The sequence below is a fragment of the Rana temporaria genome, chromosome 5 (assembly GCF_905171775.1).
Source record: "Rana temporaria chromosome 5, aRanTem1.1, whole genome shotgun sequence".
In the NCBI taxonomy this organism is placed as follows: Eukaryota; Metazoa; Chordata; class Amphibia; order Anura; family Ranidae; genus Rana; species Rana temporaria.
This window is the reverse complement of record NC_053493.1, coordinates 266,812,359-266,831,786: the sequence shown is the minus strand read 5'-3', so window position 1 is coordinate 266,831,786 and position 19,428 is coordinate 266,812,359. Positions and strand designations below refer to the sequence as shown.

Below are 19,428 nucleotides of genomic sequence, written 5' to 3'. Positions count from 1 at the left end.
GGATAAGAATAATTCACAGGCCTACATAAAGACAACATAAAATTACAAACAATAAATGGGCTGCCTAAACAACCCATTAGGCTATAATTAATTTCATATAAAAACCGTCCATTAAACCCTGAAAGAAAATTGACTTGCTTGAAAACAGGCCAACAATAAAACCCAAACCATAAGAAAGGGAGAGGTATTGTGTATTAACTTAAAAGAAACAGTCCACAATCAGAACCATATGCTGGTGTGTACCTGCAATGGCAGTCTATACTAAAGCCTCGTACACACGATCGGATTTTCCGACTGGAATTGTATGATGACAGACTGTTGGCCTAAAATCCGACCGTTTGTATGCTCCATCAGACAATTGTTGTCTAACTTTCCGCCGACAAATGTTGGATGGCAGGCTAATAAATTTTCTGCGAATAACAGTCTGTTGTCAGATTTTCCTATTGTGTGTACACAAGTCCGTCACACAAAAGTCCAAAGTACAAACACGCATGCTCAGAATCAATGCTCACCAAACACAACATTAGCAGAAGGTGCCCAAAACGTGGCACTCAAGAGTTGAAATTTCACGTAGTACGTAACTAGGTTCGTGTTTGTTGGCCGACAATTGTGTACGGTTTGTATGCAAGACAAGTTCATGGCCAACGCCATTCGGAAAAAAGTCTGAGGAAAATCCAATCATGTGTACAAGTCTTCAGAGATCACACAAAGCAGGGATACAGTTAGAGCCACAACCTAGTTATATAAGAAATTTACCTGCAATTGTAGCAATTTCAGGCATTCCAATCAGGCCAATAAGTATTCCTAAAAACCAAGGATCACTTCAACTATTCACTGCCAAAATGTATGTAACAGATCCAACTATGCCGCATATCAGGCCACCTACAAACAAGCAATATTCAAATGGCTATACAATGACTCCCCTATATCTAATATAGATCTACCATCAACAGGTCCTCATCTCAGCACAGTTCCACATTGCAATCCACCATCCACAACTCAACCAAACCAATTACCTCCTTATATAGTAGGTGTTGGCCCCATAAGTAGGTGTTGGTCCCATCACCTGCCAGACAATATTGCATTTAATCACCACTACTTTATAAAACTATGCCCCTTCAGGACGCTACAGCCAACCATCCCCTACACACTTGCCAATCATGGCGCACCACGTCGTCCTAACATTGGCAGAAGCACAGAACAGCCAGATCATCCATTGCCGACACATGGTCAGAAAAAGATTTTAAAAAAAAATTAGTTTTACAATTTGATGTGGTTGTCCCTCTCTGGTACCAGTAAAGTCCAAGCAAGGTGTGTCTTTTTGGTATATAAGAATGTTTAGGGTATAAAAAATAAACTATTAACATGTCTATCAATTAACAAGTTGGAAAGCAAATTAACAGAAGAGAAATCCAAATCAATTCAATAATTGTTGTGACCACCATTTGCCCTCAAAACAGCATCAATTCTTCTAGGTTTACTTGTACAGAGTTTTTGAAGAAACTCGGCAGATAGGTTGCTCCAAACATCTTGGAGAATTAACCACAGATCTTCAGTGGATATAGGCAGCCTCAAATCCTTCTGTCTCTTCATGTAATCCAAGACAGACTTGATGTTGTGATCAGGGCTCTGTGTGGGCCAAACCATCACTTCCATGACGCTTTGTTCTTCTTTACAATGGAGATAGTTCCTAATGACATTGGCTGTATGTTTGGGGTCAGTGTCCTTGCAGAATAAATTTGAGGCCAATCACACGCCTCCCTGATGGTAATGCATGATGAAGTGCATACAGCCAATGTCCTAAAGAACTATCTTCAGTGTATAGAAGAACAAGGAGTCCTGAAAGTGAGGGTTTGGCCCCCACAGAGCCCTGATCTCAACATTATCGAGTCTGTCTGGGATTGCACAAAGAGACAGAATGACTTGAGGGAGCCTACATCCACAGAAGATCATTGGTTAGGTCTCCAAGATGTTTGGAACAACTTACCTGCTGAGTTCCTTCAAAAACTGTGCAAATGTACCTAGAAGAATTGATGCAGTTCACACCAAATATTGCTTTGATTTGGATATCTCTTCTGTTCATTTACTTTCCATTTTGTTAATTGATAAAAATAAACTATTAACGCTTCTATTTCTGAAAGCTTTAAGTTACAGCATTTTTTTTAAGTGATTGTGACATCCCATGAATTGGCCAAGTGTCAGAGATCTTACTGCAAAGGCATACATGTGAGGTGTCATTTACAAGTGGCTTAAACGGTCAAGCTTTTAGCCAGAAAATTCTGCAAATGCGAATGAAGATTACAACATGTTATAAGACAAATTTCCACAATGGCTCTAAGGCACAGGTGTCAAACACAAGGCCTGCGGGCCGAATGCAGCCCTCCAGGCCATTTAATGTGGCCCGTGCACCTCTCCTGCTGCTGCAGGAGAGCTCCAGCCCTCCTCTGGTACTGCTTCAGACCCTTACTTTCTGCTTTCTAGCAATGCATGCAGCTACTTCCCAGCAGCAGCATAAGGAAAGGAGGGTGCACTGTGATGTAAGGGAGAGTGGGGGACTCAACTTCTCATAGTGGGGTGGCTCTTGTTGGCTGTTCCTTTACTTGAAGTCTAACATACTGAAATTGCAGCGAGAGCTGGTTGCAGCCTTTAAGAGCATCTCAAACTTCTTTTTGTTTGAAAGAAGAAACATCAATAGGTACAGCGAGATGTTTAAGACTGAGACAGCAGAATCAATTTCATGAATAGATCACGGTTTAAGCACTTCTTTTTCCACTGGATCAAGTTCAGCAACGCTATTGAGAGGAGTAAAGATCAATTTTGGAGTAATGCATTTGTCATAGATTGCACATTCTATCAGGAATTTCTTTGAGGGTTTTTCAGGTTTCTTTGTACCCAAAGGGCCATTGTGAGATGGAGGAGAATCAAGCTGTTCAACGACAAGGCTTTTGGAGGACAGCAGCAGTGAGATTTTTCACATTAGCAAGCATGTTGCATGAACTTTTCTGATTGAAAAACTATTGTATGCGTCTGACTCAGCAGGGGACATGCCAGACCTCCTCAATTGGACCACGGATACGACTATGCAGTTGCTGGCAGGGGACAGGCATTCTACTCAGGCTGTGTTTTTTTTTTTTTTTTAAAGCAAGGCACTGAATCCTTTTTTTGTTTGATTCACCTGTAATGTATTCAGCGGATTTAAAACGGTTCCCCACATCACTGTCCTTCTCTTCCCTTGCAACTTCTGTTCACAGTACTGACCCCTATTAACGTACTAACAATGCTGAAACTCTCCTGATTCCTATTCTTACTTCAGGCATAATTAATGTTCGGATCACTGATGGAATTGTCACAGTTGTCCCTAAGTGCAAACTAGAGATTTGTTGCTGTGGGTGCCCCATCAAAATTTTGCTATTGGGCCCCCGATCTGCAGTTGTACCCCAGAATACAGGCCAAATATGAAAAAACAATACTAGATGCAGTACAACAAAAGTAACAATCTCATTACCTATGATCCAGGTGACTAAAATCTTGCAGGTTCAGCTCCCTTGTATCTTGTGTTAAGTAGATAGTATCAACATCCTGTCCAAAAGAATCGAAAAATTGTATTTTCATTGCTGCACTGATTTACACATTAAGAATGATTTTTAAAAAGCTCTCAAGTGCACTTATTATCTTAACAGGTTCATGTAAATAAAAGATAGATATACACGCTGTGTCTATGGTTTAACACTTATGTGTTTGCCAATATTTCAAAGCCCCCCCCCCCCCCCCAGTTCCTTGAGAATCCGTGACAGAAGACGTCAGTAATGGATGAAGAAGAAAACGGCACCAACAGAAATTCTCTGGCTAGGAGGGATAGATGGGGAAAATCAGGACATCAATCAGAGTATGCCTTCAATATCACCGATTTATAAATTATTATGGCACACGCGTATCAATGTGACACCTGGATATCCTCACCCTAGCAAAAAAAAGATATAGATCGCTCTGTCACCATAGGTATGCTCTTTTACCACATGTTCAGTGTAGTACAGACAAGCATAATGAATGTGACAGGGAGAGTCTCTGTGAAAAACTAGAACAGCTGCTATGTACAAATATAAAAATACCAGCATTTCCAACTACTAGATAAAATCTGAAGTTACAACAATTTAATTAAACTGACTTTGAAAAGTACAAATCAGGCACGTACCCACTGTACTTCTTCTCTGTAGGGCATACCAAGCCAATCACAGACGCAAGCATACATTTGTGAAAACCCACCTAGTAAAAAATATAAAAGATATATTAATACATATCGTTGCCAAGGTTCTTCATAGCGCTGCCTGACTTGCAGCTATGCGTTACTGTTGGTCTCTCTTGTATTTTAAATCTTTGTTGACAATTAATTTGTTCAGTAGTTGTTAATTGCTGCGTTTGTTGCATACCACATGGGCCGACTTCTGTCACTGTCTGGCTATCCCACAGAGCTTGCAGATTTGCCAGTCTGTCTAGTGGTTCCATGGTAACTTTCTTCATAATTTTTCTGAAAGAAGAATAAAGGAAATGCACCAATTACATTTCAGAATATCACAGTGTACAGCTGACCCATCAGTAAAATGTATGAACTCTGAAACAAAGTTGAACTTCATACACCAATTAATTAATTCTACAATGCATACAGAACAGAATACTTTTTCATACAAGTACATGGTACAACAGACACATATCCGGAATATGAAATGTTAGGGTAACATTCTCTAAATGCAAGTGATGCACATTTTTGATTTCACCTTGTTATAAAACTATTGCAATCCCCTGTACATCAACACTCAGGCTGGGTTAGAACTAGAAGCCATTTCAGTCCTACCACAGTGCAATGTTTTCAGGAAACATGCCGGGAGAGAAGACGGAGCAAAGCAATAGTAGAAAGGTGTGATCTTATCACTGTGCTGCTGCTCCTTAAATGTCCAAACCGTAGGCTGGGGTCTGTTTTTTGACCTCGCTGTGGCACTTCAGAAAAAGGGGACAAGGATTCTACTATGCTTTCTGCCAGGGATGCCTTGATCATAAAAGTGGCTGCACAAAATGCTAGTCTAGAGTTCAGCCTAACTTACATCAGCTCTTCAACAAGTGAAACGGTCACAGGTCACAATACAAGAAAATACAATAAAACTAATATTATTAAAAATAAAACAAAAGTGAAGTTTGTGTAGGCTAATTTATTGTTTATCGTGATGACCTCCCAGTCCTGCAGTTTGAACCCATTAGGGGTAGGCTGGACTAGGCCATCAAGGCTCAAACAAATTCTATACTTTATGCCTTCACCGTTTAATGTATTACAATGTTGTGCAATATGTGCAGCAACCTTTGTCTTTTTTTTGATTGTTACGATCTTAATTGATAAAATAAAAAATTTGAACGTGAAAAGCTTGTGAGAAATTGTAGGGCAGATAGTAAAAGAGAAAATAAAGGAGACACAATGAGAATGAGCGAATAACTGAAAGGGAAATATAGAGCAATAGTAGAAATTGAGTTCTAGTTAAATGAAAAGCCACTTCAATCTTCGAGATTTTTTTAGTTACACAATAGATGAATTGTTACGGTTACAAGTGCCCATAAAAATGACAAAACCTGCCATGTATATTCTCAGTTTTTTACTGATTAATTGACAAAATTATCCCCACCTTCACCCTCTATACATTAAGAACAATTAAAGGAAAGTCATTCTGTCAGGGGGTCATCAGAAAAGTGTAATTTGTGCACAAGTGTAATGCAGTTCATCAACCAAAGCTGTCCTTGCATGGATTGAAATTAGACCAGTTCATAAAGAGACCAGCCAAATTTCGTTCCGTGTATGGGCCCTTTGGTTGCACAGAAGTCTGTCTACCGATCAACTTCTGGACCAGCGCCCTGTCTGGTTTTCCCCACTCGATCAACGCTGCAGGCTCTAGCTGGCAGCGCGGATCAGTGCTTTCTGACGGTGGGGGGGAAGTCTCCCGGCTGTGAGAATACAAAGGTTTAGCATGGAAAATCCCTCATCCACATTGTGTGGATAGGGGGATCAAGACGCTCTATGGGCTGCTTAAGGCAAACATTAGACCTTGATTCAAAAAATGTCTACAGATAATGTAACAATACTTGAATAATTTATGCATGCAATTTCATGGTGTATTTAGAATAATAAATTAACAAAAATGCAGATTTTTCAAATGGACACGCAAGTACCATATTAAACGCCATGAAATTAGAATCCAGTGTTCCAGATTAGGTGCAACAATTATTAGAACCTCCTTAGGGATTATGCAGGTGGAGCCTCAATTACTGTACATATCAGACATTTAGGGGTCCGATGTTCTCTTTGCTATTGACATGTGTGGTGTCAATCATGCCAAGATCAGTAGAACTCTAACATTATCAAAAAAGTTGTGAATTTCTCTGGAGGAGGATCTAAAAATGATCACTAAATGATTTGCTATCAATCATTGTACTGCAAAGAAAAACATTCTGCCAATGCCATAAGTTTCAAGCAATGGCTAATTTGCCCAGGAATGGCCAGGCCAGCACATTTTAAATTTAATTGCATGGTGTTGAACAATAGTTGGGGTCAAAGTGCATGCATCTACACTCAGGTGTAATAAGAAAAATCCTGTGCTACCCAAAAAAGCAATTAGAACAAGATTAGTTTGCCATTGAACATATGTGCAAAGGCCAGGCCTTTTGGAACAGTGTAGTCAAGACTGCTCAATCAAGGATAGAGCACATTAGTTGCTGCAAACCAAAGACACTATTTCGAGAGAAAACCCGTAGGGCTGGGTTCACACTGCCGCAGAGGGTGGCTCAGAGCAGGGTTCCGATGCATCCCTGTTCACCGTTTTAGGTCTGATTTCGGACCTGAAACGGACCAGAAGACACACAGGACTCCTGTGCAATTCGCACAGGAGCCGCTCTGGAGATGTGTTTGCACCGGCTTCATAGAGAGCCGATCACAATCTCCTGACATGCAAATTGTATGTGGGAAACCCGCATCCAATTTGCAAAAGTGAACTCAGCCTAAAACAACTGTGAAGCATGATGGTGAAATGTTATGGTTTGTGTTTGCTTTGCTACTTCAGGGCCTGAGTAACCCACAGTCATCGAGCTATACATTATGTCAGAGTGAGCTTGATAAGAGTGTGAGGCCATCTGTGGAAAAGTTGAAGAATTACCGGTAATGAGTCTTTAAACACAATAATAATCGAGTACACAATAACAAATCCACCAATGAATGGCTTAAAATAATAAAAAAAATGTTGTTATGGACTACCCTAGTCAAAGCCCTGATTTGATTCCTATTAAAACCTTGTAAAGGAATTTTGAAATGAGCAGTTCATGAAAGAAAACCCACAATCAACTTGCAACTGAAGGAATTTTGCATGGAAAAGTAGTAAAAAAAGTCGATGTCCGAGACTGGTGGGCAGTTATACAAAATGCCTACAAGAAGTAATTTCTGCTACAGGGCAATACCATCTTCTGATGCCAAGTTTGTATTTCCTATTACCACAGTACATAAATTACATCTAAATAAATTAAAAAAGGCACATTTTTATTGTGTTCCTATTCAAGTACATCACCTTTATCTGTAGGAACTATTTGAATAAAAATGTATATTTAGAAATCAATCATCTTTAAGCTCACCAATAAACAACAAAGAAAAGCACCAGCACGCAAAGTTATAACAAAACTTTGGTAAATCAAAATCACCCAACGTACCACGCTAAAACATACAAACACAAAAAAATGACCAAATTTAAAAGGGGTTGTAAAGGTAAACAATGTTTTTCTTAAATAGCTTCCTTTACCTTAGTGCAGTCCTCCTTCACTTACCTCATCCTTCGATTTTGCTTTTAAATGTCCTTATTTCTTCTGAGAAATCCTCACTTCCTGTTCTTCTGTCTGTAACTCCACACAGTAATGCAAGGCTTTCTCCCTGGTGTGGAGTGTCGTGCTCGACCCCTCCCCTGGAATACAGGAGAATCAGAATGCCCACTAACGCACAGCTCATTTCTCTATCGGCAACGTAGAGAGCGTCCTGACTTTCCTGTATTCCAGGGGAGGGGTCAAGCATGACACTCCACACCAGGGAGAAAGCCTTGCATTACTGTGTGGAGTTACAGACAGAAGAACAGGAAGTGAGAATTTCTCAGAAGAAATAAGGACATTTAAAAGCAAAATCTAAGGATGAGGTACGTGAAGGAGGACTGCACTAAGGTAAAGGAAGCCATTTAGAAAAACATTTTTTTTACCTTAACAACCCCTTTAAAGTAATTCAGATTCTAATGGCCTAAATTTCCCCAAAAATATATATACCAAATAATGTACATTTTATTTGCATTTGGGTGTTTTAATGAGGCACATTGGGAGATTTAAGGATCTATATTTGTCTGTTTAATTATGTTGTAAAAGTCAACAATTTCCATGAGGTCTACTTAGTTTTTTACATGACTTTATATGACCCTCACTCATGCCCTCTCCTTATTACAAGACTCACCACCTACTGCCGATATTGAACCCATATGCTGACAAACTCAAGGACAGTGGGACTTGTGCGCTCATATAAATTTCCCCTTGATCTTACTTCACTCGCCCTTCTGCTTCTTCCAACTTCTGCGGATAGTCTTCCTAATCCTGGCCCTTTACTACCAAACTTTCAACTCCACAACCAGCACACTTTTTCTGGCAGCATCACCATCTATGCAGTCTAGTTTCTATTGCCCTGCTACCAATAATCCCCCCCTCCCCCTATTCATGCACTCTGGAAAGCTCTCTGTCGGTAACAAGCTCACCTCTGTCCATAAACTTTTTTTATTTGCACTTCCTTTAACCCTTTTGCCATTACTAAAACCTGGTTTCAGTAATCTGACTCCGCCTCTCCAGCTGTCATCTCCAACTGGACTCACTCATCCAGAACTTGTGGACAAAAGTGAGGTGTAGTTGGAATCCTCCTATCCCCACAAAACATTTATCAAGTTCAATCCTACTCCTCTCTCTTTTTCCCCATCTTTTTTGAGGTTCACTGTATTTATATTATTCTTCAGTTTCTCTGAGGAGGCGATTTATCATCCCCCTGGACTGGTGTCACACTGCCTTGAGGACATCTCTGCCCGTCTACCCTTTCTCTCTCTGAAATACCCACCATTATTCTTGGTAACTTTAACAACCTTGTTCATGCCAACACCCTGGCCACCTCTCAACTTCATTTGTTGACCTAATACAAAGGACACATTGGTGAAAGAGGCAGCACTTCTCCCTTGCACAGCAGTACAAAGATGATAACTGACTTCAGTGCCCACTGCTTCCTTTCCCTGGTCAATCTTGCAAGAGACAACTAGTAGTATGTGTTTATTGTTTTTCCTTTCCTTTTGTTATACTGCATTTTAGCTGCAAGGCCACCTAATCGTATAATGTGAAATGAGCAAATAAAAGACGGACCCTAATTTGTCCTAAAGACAAGAGTTGAAAAACATCTTCCATACAGTGTAAGGAAAATTTATGCAAATTAGATTGTGAAGCAGTAGTCAGAAGCACTTTAAGGCAAAGTCATTTGCATATGCTTGCCATAAAATTACACAGTAAAAAGGCAGACACAGCTAAAGTAAGTTTTTATGCCTATGCAGACAAAGAAAAGTGACTTTGAAGAAGTGATGTTGCACGCTGTTGTTTAAGGTAGGCAGTACCAAGTATAGCAACAGAACTTGAACAACTGGGTTATGAATCCACTTAGTGACAACACGTTTCCAAAATGGAGGGGTGGGGCTCGCAGTCTGCTCAGCCTCAACCCTTACAAGAGAGTCCATTTTTGGCCCCAGCCTCCACAGGTATTGGTATTACTGACAAGCGACTACAGCTAAAGTGGTCAATGTAAAAGCTGTATTGAATGTTTATACTAAAAGTAAGCTTTTTGATAATGAATTAACCACATAAGAAAAAATACCAATATACAAATACTTCCTGGGACACCAGCCTTTCTAGCAAATTACACGCCTGATCATTTTATTGCAGTAATAATACCTTCTGACCCTAAGGCCCATTCACACCGAGGCAAAAAGTGCTAGTGCATGCTAAAATTGTGGCAAAATGCGCAATGGGGTGCCATTAATCCCTAATGGCACCCTGATGCTATGTGATTTTGCTACAATTGTCGCATGGCAAATCGCACATGTAAAAAAGTGCCCGACTCGGGGCCATAATTTTTAGTACTTGAGCTTCTTTGCTGCAACCAATGGGCATAGGGCAGTCTATTCTAGTGAATGGGTTGCCATATGCGCAACATGCAAAATCACTTGAAAATCACCCACTTAAAAAAAAACGTCTGTTGAGCTGCATTTTTCTGTATACCACAACAGATGTTATCTTGATTACAAGCCAATAAAAATTTATTTTTGTATTTCCAGGTATGCATGTCCTAGGTTCCAGCAGTTTTCTAGATATTTTTGTTTTGATAAAGTAAAAGAGCAGAGGCTCTTTTAGCTGGCTGAAGCAGGGCTGGAAGTTTTGGGTGCTATATAAACTCCCAGTCTGCTCAGGGAATTTTCTTCACCCTGCAACGAGTTTTTATAATTGTCAGATTGGGAGCTCTTGAATACCTCTGTGTGGAAATAAAGCCCAAGTTTGGCAAGACACAGCCTCTGAGGCAGGTACTGATCTTGCTCCTGTGTGTTTCACCAAGAACTGATGTTTACATACAGTGCTCCTAGTAGACATAATCACACACACACACATAGCGGCTAAAATAAGTATTGAACACGTCACCATTTTTCTAGGTTAATATATTTATTTTTCATATGTTTCATTACATAATTCCAGTTAATCTTACATAGTCTTAATATAACATTTGTATTACATTATGTAAATTATATACATTCTTCCGCTTTCTAAATTACTATGTTAGCTTATCCACAACTCTTCCATCTCCCAGACATAAACTACTGGAACCATGTCCTGTGGTCTGATGAGACCCAAGATAAACTTATTTGGTTCAGATGGTGTCAAGCATGTGTGGCGGCAACCAGGTGAGGAGTACAAAGTCAAGTGTGTCTTGCCTACAGTCAAGCATGGTTGGTGGGAGTGTCATGGTCTGGGGCTGAAAGAGTGCTGCCGGCACTGGAGAGCTACAGTTCGTTAAAGGAACCATGCATGCCAACATGTACTGTGACATACTGAAGCAGAGGAGATGGAGGCCCCTCATCCAACATGATAACGACCCCAAACACACCTCCAAGACGACCACTGCCTTGCTAAAGAAGCCGAGGGTGAAGGTGATGGACAGGCCAAGCATGTCTCCAGACCTAAACCCTATTGAGCATCTGTGGGGCATCCTCAAACGGAAGGTAGAGGAGCGCAATGTCTCTAACATGCACCAGCTCCGAGATAACGTCATTAACCACTTAAGCCCCGGACCTTTAGGCCGCTAAATGCCCAGGCCAGGTTTTGCGATTCGGCACTGCGTCGCTTTAACAGACAATTGCGCGGTCGTGCAACGTGGCTCCCAAACAAAATTGGCGTCCTTTTTTTCCCCACAAATAGAGCTTTCTTTTGGTGGTATTTGATCACCTCTGCGGTTTTTATTTTTTGCGCTAACAAAAATAGAGCGACAATTTTGAAAAAAATTCAATATTTTTTACTTTTTGCTATAATAAATATCCCCCAAAAACATATATAATTTTTTTTTTCCTCAGTTTAGGCCGATACGTATTCTTCTACCTATTTTTGGTAAAAAAAAAAATCGTAATAAGCGTTTATCAATTGGTTTGCGCAAAATTTATAGCGTTTACAAAATAGGGGATAGTTTTATTGCATTTTTATTATTATTATTTTTTTACTACTAATGGAGGCGATCAGCGATTTTTTTCGTGACTGCGACATTATGGGGGACACTTCGGACAATTTTGACACATTTTTGGGACCATTGTCATTTTCACAGCAAAAAATGCATTTAAATTGCATTGTTTATTGTGAAAATGACAGTTGCAGTTTGGGAGTTAACCACAGATGGCGCTGTAGGAGTTAGTGTACACCTAGTGTGTGTTTACAACTGTAGGGGGGTGTGGCTGTAGGTCTGACCTCATCGATTGTGTCTCCCTATAAAAGGGATGACACGATCGATGCAGCGCCATAGTGAAGCACGGGGAAGCCGTGTTTACACACGGCTCTCCCCGTTCTTCAGCTCCGGGGAGCGATCGCGACGGAGCGGCTATAAACGAATAGCCGCGCCGTCGTTCCGGATCGCTCCCCGAGGGAACCCGACCGCCGCATGTAGCGGGGGGGGGGGGGTCCCGATCGGACCCGCGGAAAGCAAGGACGTACATGTACGCCCATTTGCCTGTACGTGCCATTCTGTGGACGTACATATACATGCGGCGGTCGGGAAGTGGTTAAGGAGTGGAGGATGACTTCAGTGGCAACCTGTAAAGCTCTGGTGAACTCCATGCCCAAGAGGGTTAAGGCAGTGCTGGAAAATAAATGGTGGCCATGCAAAATATTGACATTTTGAGCCCAATTTAGACATTTTCACTTAGTGGTGTACTCACCTTTGTTTCCAGCAGTTTAGACATTAATGGCTGTGTGTTGAGTTATTTTGAGGGGACAGCAAATGTACACTGTTATACAAGCGGTACACTCACTACTTTACATTGTAGCAAAATGTCATTTTTTCAGTGTTGTCACATGAAAAGATGTAATAAAATATTTACAAAAATGTGAGGGGTGTACTCACTTTTGGGAGATACTGTATATATAGTCATACACACACACACTTATACATACAGTGGGGAAAATAATTAGTTGATCCCCTACAAATTTAATAAGTTTGCCCACTTACAAAGAAATGAAGGGTCTATAATTTATCATAGGTGTATTTTAAATGAGAGAGACAGAAAATCAACCAACATTCCAGGAAAAACACAGGATACAAATGCTATAAATTTAATTGCAGTTCAGTGAGAAAAATTAGTATTTCATCCCCAACCAACCAACAATAATTTTGGCTCCCACAGACTGGTTACAGTCTGTGCTCATGTGGTACACAGATTAGTCCGGTAAATTTAAGAAGGTGCTCCTAATGACAACTTGTTATGTGTATAAAAAGACACCTGTCCACAGAATCTCTTTCTTCCATTGAACCCTGGTTCACATTTGAGTGACCTGTCAAATTGCATGCCAAATCAGCAGCAATTGCACAATCCAAATCGGTACGAGGCCGTACCAACTCCCAAAAGTAGTTTCTGTACTACTTTTGGCGACTTCAGGGTGTGATTTCCATTGACATCTGTGCAGCCCCGAAGTGGGGACTGAAATACGGGAAAGAAATCGTGCAAGTTCAGCTGAACTTTCGCATGATTTCATTCATGCATGTCAGTCCCGACCTAGGCTCAAACCTCACCATCATGGATGAGACTAAAGAGCTGTTGAAGCACATAAGGACAAGATTGTAGACCTGCACAAGCCTGGACTGGGCTACAATACCATCAGCAAGCAGCTTAATGAGAAGGCGGCTGTTGGAGTGATTATTCGCAAATGAAAGAGATACAAAGTAACCATCAATCACCCTCAGTCTGGAGCTACATGCAAGATTTCACCTCATGGGTTAAGGATGATTATGATAAAAGTGAGGGATCAGCCCAGAACTACATGGGAGGAGCTTGTGAATGATCTCAAGGCAGTTGGGATCACAGTCACCAAACAAACCATTGGTAACGCAATATGCTGCCATGGATTGGAATCCTGCAGAGCCCACAAGGTCCCCCCCTCCTCAAGAAGGCACATGACTGGTCCATCTGAAATCTGCCAATGAACTACTAAATGATTAGGAGAAGGGTTTGGAGAAAGTGCTATGGTCAGATGAGACCAAAATTGAGCTCTTTGGCATGAATCCAACTTGCCGTGATTGGGGGAAGAAAAATGCTGACTATGACCTAAGAAACACCATCCTTACAGTCACGCGCAGAGGTGGACACATTATGCATTGGGGCTGTTTCTCTGCTAAAGGTACAGGCCCACTTTGCTACACTGATGGGCCAATGAAAGGGGGCCCATTTATTGTAAAATCTTGGATGAGAACCTTGTTACCTCAGCCAGACCACATAAGACGGGTCCTGAATGGGTCTTCCAGCATGACAATGACCCAAAACATACCGCCAAGGCAACAAAGGAGTGGCTAAAAAACAAAACACATTAATGTCATGGAGGGGCCTAGCTAGTCCCCAAATCTGAATTCTATAGAAAATCTGTGGAGGAAGCTGAAGTTTCGAGTTGCCAAGCGACAGCCAAGAAAGCTTAAAGTGATTGTAAAGACAGAAGGTTTTTTTTTAACTTGGGGCTCATTTACACTTGCTTTGGCTTCAACACACATTAACGGCTAGTTTACACTTGCTTCAAAATATGGATTCGGACAGCCTAGTCAAAGCCCCGGTCACTAAATAAAATAGCTTACAGTCCTGTTTACACCTGCCTTTGCTTTGGCTTTGCTTCAAAAAGAATACCCTATTGAGCTTTAGTGGTGCTTCAAAGCGTGTTCAAAGCCTCCATAGAAGTCTATGGCAAAGCTTGCTTGAAGCCCCACCAAAGCCTCCCCCGAAGCCCAACCAAAGCACCAAGCAAATGCAGGTGTAAACAGGACTGTAAGCTAACCAGTTTATTTAGTGACAGGAGCTTTGACTGGCATTCAGAGAGCTTTAACAAAGTGTATCTGAGGCCATGTTTTGAAGCAAGTATAAACTAGCCGTTAATGTGTGTTGAAGCTGAAGCAAGTGTAAATGAGCCCTTAACTACTTGCCGACCTGCCGCCGTCATTCTACGGCGGCAGGTTGGCTCTCCTGCGCGAGACCAGCAATATGGTCCGGGGGTTAAGTGGTTAATGCATTCGAAAAAGCCTTCTGTGTGCAGCAACCCCCCTCAGCCCCTCTAATACTTACCCGAGGTTCACCTAGATCCTGCGATGTTCTAGGAATGTCTCGACTGCCCAGGACCCCCCCTCCTCATTGGGGGAGACAGCAGCACGGCGCCACTGTTAATCAAAGTTAGTCAGCCAATGAGGCGAGAAAGGGGACAGGCCACAGCTCAGTGTCTGAATTGGTACAGGGAGCTGCGGCTCCGCTTGGGTGCTACTTGTCAGGAGGGAGGGGCCAGGAGAGCCAAAGAGGAACCCGAGAAAAGGATTGTTGTTAAAAATAATAAACAAGACTTTACAAACCACTTTAAGGATTTAAAAAAGAAGATCTGTAAAGAGTGGACCAAAATCCCTCCTGAGATGTGTACAAACCTGGAAACAAACAAGGCTTTCTCCACTAAGTAGTCATGTTTTGCTTAGTGATCAAAATACTTATTTCATTCACTGAACTACAACTTCATTTATAACATTTGTATCATTTGTTTTTTCTAGATTTTTGTTTGGTCTGTCTCTATCATTTAAAATGCACCTATGATAAAAATTATAGACCCTCCATTTCTTTGTAAGTGGGCAAAATTACAAAAACTGCAGGGGATTATTTTACCCACTGTATATATCAAACTGTGTATTATATTACTTGGAGCGATCTATTGTTAGGATTTGAAATCTGAACGTGGTCATACTACGGCTGTGTAATCTTTCTTTTTGTGTATATATATATATATATATATATATATATATATATATATATATATATATATATATATATATATATATATATATAAAAATAATTGCTAAAAACCATTATAGTTTCCCTTTAAACATGCATCCCATACACATATGCATTAACGACCAAAAAACACAAAAGGTCTGAACACAGTTTTAGTGATCGATCAGTTTTATGTAATGATACCTACACAGGTGATAATCCTGGGAATATCTTTCGAAGACATGTGCCAATGTGTGCCATCACTTCGTTCACATCTTCAGAAGAAGACATCTTCATGGCTATGTTGTACTTTTCTGTTTCAACTGCCAACTGGAAGAAAAAAAAAATCTGAGTGAGTGAACAGAAGAGTATGTAGATCTACATATAGTAACATATACTGAATTTTAATGACCAAGTTTGTTCAAAGGCCACATTACCACATGCTGACCATAATTTTTCAGTGATAATAGCAATATCATAACAGGATGTGGGTAGAAAAAAGGGAAGCAATATAGCCTGGAAAAAGGACATATTACTGCTAAAATACGCACAACGATGGTGAAATATTGCACACAACTTAGGTACTGGGTGTCGCGACCTGTCGTTTTTGATCACAGAGGACCAAACCAGCCAAAGCATGTCAGAGTGGAGTTAATATAACCTGCATGACATTTCAATTGCCATTTTAAAACAAGTGCTTGCATCATCCCTGAGAAGACCAAATATGTTTCATTGTTCTCCTGTAACAGCACTGAAAGTCCCTCTCACCAGGATAGAGTATACATCAAGGACATATGTCAGGACTTACATTTATACTGCATCAATATGGACAGAATGTAGGAATGACAATTGATGGATCTAAAGGTTTGTAGATATACTTTTCATGCAATCCTGTTAGGACTACCATATGTGCTGCCACCATCAACCAATGAAATTCTAGTTGTAATTCTAGCAACTATAACTTCCATAAAACTATACTTTCAAGATTTAGGGACCCATTTTTCTTTCCACATTGCTTAGTGTTTTGATTAAAGTTAAATTCCAAAACTTGCAAGACAGGACAACACTTGGTACTGGTAGCTGAATTACATATGTTGGCCAAAAACCAGACACTTCAAAGTTTTGTGTTTTTTTTTTACAAGGGAGAATGGGAGCGCCTTCAAGTAGGGCCTTCATACCTCATAATATGTTCTGTATTGTTAACAATGTTTGCATATTTACACTAGACATTATTGCAGAGCTCGACAAACCCCAGGCGCCAGGTCGCAATGGCGACTAGAATTAGTGACCTTGCTCCTGGGCTGTACTACTCGAGGCGTCGTGTCCCTGTATCCCCCCCCCCCCCGACCACCTTGCAGGTGCACAGATTAAGATGCCGCGGATTTGCGGCCTTTTGGAGCGAGATGTTTAGATTGGGGAACTGGCACCCTCTTGTGGTGGCTGTGACAAGCAGTCACTAAGGGAACTGAGTGTTTCCCGTGCCTGTTCTCACTGCCCACCCATCTCCTTCCCAAGAGGAGACAAGGTTTAAGTTGTTGTGGGCTTCATCTGGCACCTTTGCTTAACAGTCAGTGGACATTGAGTGTAGGGCAGCAAGTTTGAACTGCCTCTGTGGCATTTACACCCCCACAAAGATGGAAACTTTTTTTATACATTTTTATTTTGTCATTTGCATTGAAATACATTTTTTATTTTTCATTCTCCCCCTGCCATGCCACAGCCACACAGCTGAAGACCCCTACCACCTGTCAGTTTTTCAGGCGAACCTGATCGGACCCTTCAGTCTCCTCTATGGAGCGGCAGATGTCAGCGGACAGATGTATACTGATTTTTAAAACAAACAAAAAAAAACACACAATTAAATACTTGCACCCACAGAATCCTAAACCCATAGTTGATCAAGAGAAAGACAAAAAAAAAAAAAAAAAAACCTTATAAAGCATTGTCCAATTTGCTAAAACAGGGAAAAAACACTTTCTTCTTGATCCCCTAAAGCACGTGTGTCAAAACACAAGGCCCGCAGGCTGAATCCGGCCCGCGAGGCCTTTTCATGTGACCCTCACACCAAGGGCTTTTTTTCATAAATTTATAATAAAATGTACAAATTGATATAGCCTTATAGATACAACTGGCCCTTTGAGGGCAACCATAATGCTGATGCGGTCCACAATGAAATGGAGTTGGACACCCCTGCCCTAGAGCCACCAAATATTCTATAAATCAACAATGCTATGGTATATACATTACATATAAAATAATAATCATTGTCATCATCACCTGCAGGTTTCAGTCTAATGAATTGCCACACAAGAAAATTACACCAGCAGCGGGATACATTTGCATAAGTATTACTAATAGATAATTCTTTTGATTCCTATTGTGCTAATTCTTCAAACTCTGAATTTATCGAATGTTTAAAGTGAAAAAAAAAAAAAAAATAACACTGCATTGCCAAAAACTAAAAATAGATAAATTGTAACAAATATATTACAGATAGAATACATATGTTACCCTACAAAGTGTGATTTTTTATTTTATTTTTAGGAATTTGACGGTTTTCTGTGTGTAGATCTCCAACACTATAGAAAAGGATTTTTAACCATATTACAAATACATAGATCACTGACAAAGGAAAGCTTTGAGTGCTTTGGGCTCTGCAACTGGTTCATATATCACACAGAAGATCCCTAGAGAGGTAATTAAATAATAATGTATAGGGGATGTGCCCTGCTTTACACTATAATACAGGCTTTAATGCTGTCAGGAGTGTCAGTTTATTTGAAGTTATTTTCAAGATACGTATTCCCTTGGTCTGCATTTACCATCACCACATTTGGTATTTCTAAAGAAATGTAATGTCGTATATATGACAAATTTCCAAAGTATGTTCATATTTCCTACAACTTTCAAATGTGTTTGCCAGAAAGCTGATCTGGGTCCTTCATTGAAACACAATTCTAGAAGTAGCAACATTTTTATAACATCCAATATAACCTTTGACATTCCAATACGTAATACAACCGCACTGAAGACGGCATGCAAATATTTCTGGATATATTACTACATGGCATGCCCCTGGCTAAGAAAAGCCAAGGATTTCACTAACGCATTTATATGTATGCAGATTAAAGAATCATTTTGAGGTTATATTCAAAGGAATTAAATAAATATTCAAAGGAATTAAATAAATACCATCTAAATAATTAAACAACCATGACAACCCAGCGATACACCAGAGTGTAGCCGTGATCAATATTTATCTGACTATAGAAATAGGGATTTGGATGGCAAATGCAAGTAATAACAAGGCCTACTGCATGTAGTATATTGGTGTTTATGTCCTCTTTTATGTTTTCATGCATAAATGTATCTCGAAGGAGAAATGTGTGGGTCTTCTGCAGTGCAGCACTCATATTTGTTCTATTGTTCCAGTGCATGTTAGAAAAAGAAAAAGATCTGCCAGCCAATGGTAAAAAACACACAAGGGTACCCTCCAAAGATATTCATAGATTAGACTTCTGATCTATCTTTGGAAAGATGTGTGCCTAGTGTTCCACAACTTCAATCACAAAGTCTGTAGCCTGTTATGTTAATCAGTCACAGAGGCTATTGGTTGATAACGGAGCTGGCCCTATATGGCTAGATTTTCATCTGAACATTTGTACAAAATTCAGAAAACTCTTTAGTCATCGCATTCACTGATACCATCATTAAAGTGTAAGTTCAACTATTCGAATGAAAAGGTGAACCAGTGGCAGTGCATTCATAAGGGCACATGGGCGCTGCCCCCTCTGTCCAGCCACCCCCTCTATGA

General features: G+C 40.4%; 1 protein-coding gene across 4 annotated transcripts in view; it reads right to left on the bottom strand.

Moving 5' to 3' along the window:
- CARMIL1 (capping protein regulator and myosin 1 linker 1) overlaps window positions 1-19,428 on the bottom strand; it is a 376,378-nt gene that overhangs the window by 177,890 nt on the left and 179,060 nt on the right. For all 4 annotated transcript variants that reach the window (XM_040353821.1, XM_040353823.1, XM_040353822.1 and 1 more), the window contains exons 5-8: window positions 15,823-15,944; window positions 4,428-4,525; window positions 4,193-4,263; window positions 3,506-3,579 (exon numbers count right to left, since the gene is read on the bottom strand). In XM_040353821.1, the coding sequence (XP_040209755.1) occupies window positions 3,506-3,579; window positions 4,193-4,263; window positions 4,428-4,525; window positions 15,823-15,944 (365 nt within the window). The remainder of the gene's footprint in view (window positions 1-3,505; window positions 3,580-4,192; window positions 4,264-4,427; window positions 4,526-15,822; window positions 15,945-19,428) is intronic.